General features: G+C 37.9%; 1 protein-coding gene across 7 annotated transcripts; it reads right to left on the reverse strand.

Annotated features, from left to right (window-relative positions):
• Positions 1-465: 465 nt before the first annotated feature.
• Positions 466-6,951, reverse strand: LOC106943100 (uncharacterized). 7 transcript variants are annotated; one of them, XR_001423815.1, is made up of 5 exons: positions 2,980-5,674; positions 1,804-2,846; positions 1,491-1,646; positions 1,160-1,252; positions 466-761 (listed from the first exon to the last, which is right to left on the reverse strand). XR_001423815.1 is itself a non-coding variant. In XM_015026435.1 (5 exons), exons 2-5 carry the CDS (start codon positions 2,830-2,832, stop codon positions 469-471), a joined length of 1,584 nt encoding a protein of 527 aa, XP_014881921.1. In that variant the 5' UTR covers positions 2,833-2,846; positions 5,614-6,951; the 3' UTR covers positions 466-468. The 7 variants fall into 7 exon arrangements, 4 of the variants coding, with proteins under 4 accessions (XP_014881921.1, XP_014881924.1, XP_014881922.1 ...); XR_001423816.1 differs by having other exon boundaries at positions 466-774; XM_015026435.1 differs by having other exon boundaries at positions 466-774; positions 5,614-6,951.
• Between the last annotated feature and the right edge of the window lie 8 nt (positions 6,952-6,959).

A 6,959-nucleotide genomic window follows, 5' to 3' on the forward strand; every position in this document is an offset into this window, starting at 1 on the left:
ATGAGACAAAGCTACATTTTTTACACCAATTATCTGTCACATGTCTTACTGATTACTATGTAATACCATAGTGATAGTCTAAACAAATGTGTAAAAACAAGAACATTTTTTTACAAGGGAAACACTACAGCTTAAAAGTTTATCTTTAAGATATTAATATGAAAGACAAAATGATTTAGAAAAGTATGTAAAATTTCTAAAACAATTCTGAACATGTAATTTGCATGACAATAAATCAGTGTAATGTAACTTTTATAGCAAATTTCTTTAGCATATTTGTAACACTAAGTAGCAGTAGTGTTATAAGTAGCACTACATACTGGAACGTAAAAGCTGCTGAAGCCCAGTCTTTCAGGTGAACGTTCCTCATTAAAAAAATACATTTGTGTCCTCCAATAAAGAATACAACAAGAAATACAAAAACTGAACATGAGAACATTACCAAATTAAACATGAGAAAATCTCTATTCACTCATAGAGGTGGTTTTTAAGGGACAATGCCTTGTTTGACAGTTTACCTCCATCCAGTTCCATTACTATTTTCTGTAATACCTCGAAAGTGTAGCGGAGGTCAGCAGGGTAGGCGAGGTTCATTGCATATATCAGTCCAAAAAGCATTGCAACAGCTGTTGGCACACTATCCAAATTGGACAACACTCTGATGCCTTCAAGAACGACCCCGATGTCTTCATCTGCTGAAGAACAGTCTTTAAGATGAAAAACACCGATGGTGGTGGCTCCAATACCCTCTTCAATAGTAGCTTCATCCACACCCTATGTGAAGAAATGACAAATTAATCTCTTTCTCTAGACCTAGCTGTATCTAGTTCTTGATATATAGATATAGTTAACATAACATAGAGAAAGAAATAGATATATAGATAGATTTATATAGATCGACAGTTTTAGAGATAGATTTAGAGAAATAGAGTTTTAGATAGATAGATATCTCTAGTCCTTTCTCTACAGATATCTCTAAGTATACCTACATGTAGATATAGACAGATCTATGTGTCTATTCATGTAAAGATAGATCTATCTCTAGATATCTAGAGACATCTAAGTCTATATAGATACAACTATATGCAGATCTAAATCTATTTCTATATTTAGATTGATTTATCTATCACTAGGTGTAAATACACATTAAGATACATACCACATATTTATGGATGAGCTTGGCTGGATCTTCTCCCATATATATGCAGACTCCCTTAATGACACACTCCCGTGCAACATCAACATCTTCACACTGAAGGAAATTCAGTATGAAAAAATTAGAATTTTTTTCAAGCCTTGTGCTTCACAATGAAGTTTAATAATGTACTTTACCCAAATGTTTTTTTATGGTGAAGAGATAGAAACTAATAAAGTTAAAAGTAAAGTTTTAAATGAAAATAAGCAAGAGTAAAAGTCCAAGTTGACAACATTTAAAACAAGAAAAATGTAATTTTCTATATTATTAGTTGTGTTATGGCTACATCACTTACATCATCCATTTGTGCAACAATTTGTCTAAGCTTTTGTCCGAGCTGTCCTCCTCTTCTTTTGAAGAGCTTCCTCAGGTTGTCACAGTGGAGATCCAGTTGAGAGAAGAACTTTGAATGAAGCGGTATGGTCGTAATTCTCTTAAACTCAGCATTTATCTGAAAAAAATGAGCACAAAGGAATGATTTTCAAATTATAAACATCTGGAAGAAGGCCACAATCACTCGTGTTGCCAAAGTGAACAGTGAAGTAAATGTGCCTAGACATCTTAGATTAACACAGTATCCAAAAAAACATGTATGAGACAGGTCATACCTCTCTAATGTCAAATAGACCAGGCCATCTTGACATGAAAGCCTCCACCATCGGTGCATCACGAACAACTTCATGTCTTCTGTATGCAAAAGTTTTTTCCATCTGGCGTTTCACCAAGTCTCTGTTGTTCCTCTTCTTTGTCTCCAAGAGTAAAGCATTCCGCATCGCCTCTAAACTTTCCTGAGTTTCTTCTGTTGGGTATGGTGGACAAAAATTCACTTCTGCTCTCTTTGCCTTTTTGACACCAAAGGCTGAACTGCATCTTCCAGCAGGTTTGTTCTTTAAAGAGTTCACAGTCACTTCTGGGCATCCCAGTTTTCGTAGATGGGTTCGATAGTTGGAGAGCTTATATTTTAAGCTCATTTTCCATGCTCCATAACCAGTGCTGGAGCCTCTCTCAGTTAGACAGGGATGCTTCTTGATCAAACTCTGAGCAACTTGATCCATTTCTTTATCACTGACATACACTTTGTACACCAGAATTTCCTGAACCAAACCATCAAGAATGGCTGACTTCAACTTTGGATCTGGAATAAGTACAGTTCCATTCTGATTGTATAACATACTTGCCTGCTGAAGTTTTAATTCAGCATCATAGGGAAACTTGGGCACTTTAAAGACAGCAGGCCAAGCAGACCTCGAGCTTGTTGACTCACTTGGCAACACATCTGTATCAATAGATCTGTCAGTCATGAAGGAAGAGTTGTAATCAAAAGAAGTACTGGGGTTCTCAGAGTCTTGGACACAATCAAGAACTATAGAATTACTCTGCTGAATAATAGTGGGCCTTGAAATATCAATGACTTTAATTGTCCCCTTGTCTTCTATTTCCGAAATTGAGGTGAGGTTTAGGAACTCGTTCCCAAATAAGGAGTCCATGAACTGAAGTCTGAAATTGCCCTCAAGACAACACTGTCTCTTTACTTCAACAATGAGGTCCTCAATTGATTCAGGCGGCCCACTGGACAGAGTGAGCCTTTGACTTGTTCCGTCAGTCAAGATGATCTTAAGGATCAGCGGAGACCCCATTTTGTACAGTTATTCTGTGGACAGAAAATAAAAATTAGACATCTAGAAAGGATAGTTTTAAAAATAAGACATTAATATAGCAAATAAATTATATGCATGTGATCAATTAATTGAATTACAAGTCATAACAACACACTTTCTGCATACCTTGTATTTCTATATGCCTTTTCAAAGTCACCATGCGGACTGACCCAATCTTGTAGTCAACAAGTGGATAAGTGTCAAGGAGTTCACTAAGTGAAACAAGAGTGAATACTCTTGTGGACACTGACTTGAGCTCAAAAGCTCTGAAATGTTCTCTGTACCAGCCACCCAGCTCTCTGACAATGTAGTATATGCTGTGGTTTAAAATACAGATGTGTTTTATTTCACAGAATTCTGGCAATCCTCCTGTTGCCCTGTGAGAAAGTACCATTCCATTTCTGTAAGTTATGCCCTTTATTGTCACACACTGTGCAAGGTTGACCTCTAGTATGTCTGGGAATCTATGCCTAATGATGTTTGCTATCTCTTCTTTAAGCAAATCCACTGGAAATGTTGTTATAGCTGAGACCTCAAGTTTAGACTTGCCAAGAGATGGGGAGCTTAGATGGTATGCTATCATCATCTGATGCTTTGAGGCCAATGAGAGAGGTACATTTTTGAAGCAGCTTGTGTGTCTGATGACCTGCTTGAAAAAGCTATGCTTAGCTTCAAAACGCATTGTCCACTGCCCAACTACTGGACCGAAAAGCCTGATCATCTGTGGATAATGCTCCAAATAATGGTGTTTGGGTAGTAGCTTGATATCAGGGAACAGTGCCTGATATCTCTGTCTGTGCTCTATGATTTTGCTTTCCAAAAAGGCCAGTGAGTCATCACTATGAGCAGGAGAAACAACAAGTTCGGTTATATCCTTCAGATCCATGAGAACAAGCCACGCAGGCTCATCCTCAGGCACAAGTGATCCAACTAAAAAAGGCAAGAACCGAAGCAAACTCCAATTTTCGTGTGCATTTCCTCCAACAGTTTTTGTGCTACAGAAGGTTTGTGACACTACATGAGGTCTGTTTGTCTTATCTGCCCATTTGTAGGGGAACTTCAGAATCGCATTGTTCAAGTCGGCTAATGTGAAAAACTTCTTTGATATGAGGACCGTCAAGCAATGAGCCAACTCTACTGGGATTATACCCTCAAAAACATCATGGGCAAGATCTGGTGGATAACCAAAAATTACATGAAAGTGCGACAGATTTTTTGAGAAGACACATTCTCTTTTAACGCCATAACAGCTTGTACCTGTCTCTTGAGCTTCTTTTACATGGACCTGGTGAAGCTCTTTGTTTCTTAGCTGGAAAACACCAGATGCTACAGAATGTAGCTGAATATCACTGCTTCTACCTGTGCAAAATCTGCAATAATATTCCACAGAAAAACTTTGCATAAATCCTGCAACACTGTGTGCACCAAGGTTATCTGTAACTACACTTATGACTGTACCTTTAACTGACTCTCCTAAAAGTGGAACATAAATGCCATGTTCTTCAAGATTTTTCAGATCATGTAGAAGGGGTTCGAATATTTTGTCATAACCATAGGTTTTAACATCTGTGGTTTTGCATAACACTGCTAAGTAGATGGATGATAAGGAAGAATGAGATTCAGGAGGCAAGTTAGCTAAAACCCAATAAATGGCACAAAGCTTGTGTTTCTTCCGTGAGGTACCAAGTGGGTTACACACTTCAAAGTCATCCACATAAAAACGTAAAGAAAGCCTTAGCTTCTCTCCAGTAAGGAAAGTATTTTCCTTAAATAAGGAACCATCACTTGATTTCCGATAACAATATGAACCAGTAGTATTTGTTTCCTTCTGTTTTTTGTGGCATTCAACTACTTCATCAACAATATCACTTCTATTCAAAAGCTGCTGTAACAACTTCAGTAATGGTACATATTGGAAGCTTTGTTTATTTTTAACATCAAGGATATATTCAACTGGTTCTACAACACAGAAATTATTCTTGTAATACTGCTTACGCAGATACGCTGTGCTTAGAAGACCACCCTTTTGTATGCATCGTGGCACAGGATTGCCTGAACAAACTGCACTAACAGTCTCTGTGACAACCACATTATCTACATGTAGGTTTCTTTGATTCAATATGTTTGTTACAATGTCACAGGACAATGGTATGGGTGCAGTACAAATCAAATGATACAGCTCCTCTAGAAATGCATCAATAGCTGTGCTTGGAACATGGACCAAATGCTCGAGTTTTAGCAAAGCAGCTGCAAATCTTTGCTCTATGAGTTTTTCCAAGTCCTCAGTATGACAAGGGCTGTGTGAAGGAACAATGGCATCCAACTGCTCTACAAACTGACTATTTCCCTCAAATTCATTTGCAGAAGGGGTCTCTTTTTTAACTATGCCTTGTTTAAAATCAAACACAGTGTAGTGACTGTGTTTACGGTTTTTGTGTGACGTAAATGTAGAGTAAACGTTTGTTTTAAAGTTACAACCTAGGAACATACAAGTAAGTGTTTCATTTCTTTTTAGATGTGAATATATGTGAGCAAAATAGTCCCGCACTGATGCCAAATCATTGCATTCACAAAGGTGACAACAGAAAATAGCTTTTGTTGTAGTGGTCAACACTGTTTTGTGGCATTTATTTTGATGGACAATAAGTGCATTCCATGTTTTAAAGGTGCATGGACAATGCAGGTATGTACATGGGAAGTGGCAATGACGTCCAAAATGTGGATGTTTTAATTTGTAGTGATGCAAAAGCTTGGGCCTACTTGACACTTTTTCTGAGCACCCCTTACAACTCCACATTACCAGCACCACCTAAACCTGTAACACACAAAGATAACCTTGAGTGAGATAACTGAAAATCCAGCAGGTAACTTCACATATATAAAAAAAAAAGAAAAAAAAATCTAAGCTCTTCACCAGATTACCAAAACTCAATGTCCTGACAAATATCTGCCATCAGCATAAAATTCATGGGTGCTAAAGTTTGGAAGGCACATTTGAAACTTAAATTTGTTTTTTTATACTAAATCATCTTGGCTTACAAAAATGAATTAAAAAAGCAATTCCTATCTAGGAGCCATAATTAATTTACATCTGTTCTACAACCCAAATTTGTAAACACTTTACATTGAGTCTTCCCTTAAGCTATTGAAAAAAGGGTGAGCTCTCAGACGCCGCCGCCGCTGGAGGAGAACTCACGAACTGACACTTGCGGAGCGGCGAGAGACAGCGAGCCAGAGACGACTGTTGGGCTCACAGTAACAACATCTACATGACAAACATTCTACCTGTCATTAATAAGCATGTCACATTCACAAAACAGTACTGTTCCAATGCAGGTGGTTCATAAATCTGTCAAAAATGTTCCTAGCACACTATTTTTCGAATATTTCTATACATTTTTTTTTAAAGAAAAAAAAATGTGTTACCATATATTGCAGTTATCAGTAGATATTTACAAAGGACACTTTGCATAAGTCTTGAGAATTTGGAAAACATTCGGATTTTTACTCATACCGAATACTGTGCTCCAGCACTGCGCTGGACCATTGCGCCCCCAGCGAACTGTGCTGGATGGCCTTGGCATCCATACAGCGGCGCTGATGCAGTCGAACCATTACGTTAGCAAATTGAAATATGAAGATGGAGGGGATCATTAATGTTGCGCAGTGCACCACAGATAAGGGAAAATAACCCAGAAACCCGTCGAAGTACTCAAAATCCCTCATATTCTTATTATGTCGTTCTGTCAGCGACGCTACATGCAGAATTGTTACCATAATAACGAATATCGGTTCTGTTAGTGTATCATGTTTCCACAAGGGTATAATCCCAGAAGAGGTGGCTCATTTGCTTGACAGTGCTAATATGAAAGAACAAAAAACATGCATTTTCTATACGAACAGAACATTGAGAAGCCAGTCGGTTCTAAATCGTCACAGTAGCCATGAGGGAAATAAAGTAACGGACACTTCTCCTGGTGGCATTTCACTGCTTGGAAACTATTGAAACCACCTCGTTGATCTATCCCAAGCACACAAATTACAAATATGATCGGTAACAACCGTCTTCTGTGGACAACTTTGATGGACTATAGCATACTGTTCTG

Source organism: Poecilia latipinna, unplaced genomic scaffold, assembly GCF_001443285.1.
Source record: "Poecilia latipinna isolate Pla-1442-1.1 unplaced genomic scaffold, P_latipinna-1.0 Scaffold4870, whole genome shotgun sequence".
Lineage (NCBI taxonomy): Eukaryota > Metazoa > Chordata > Actinopteri > Cyprinodontiformes > Poeciliidae > Poecilia > Poecilia latipinna.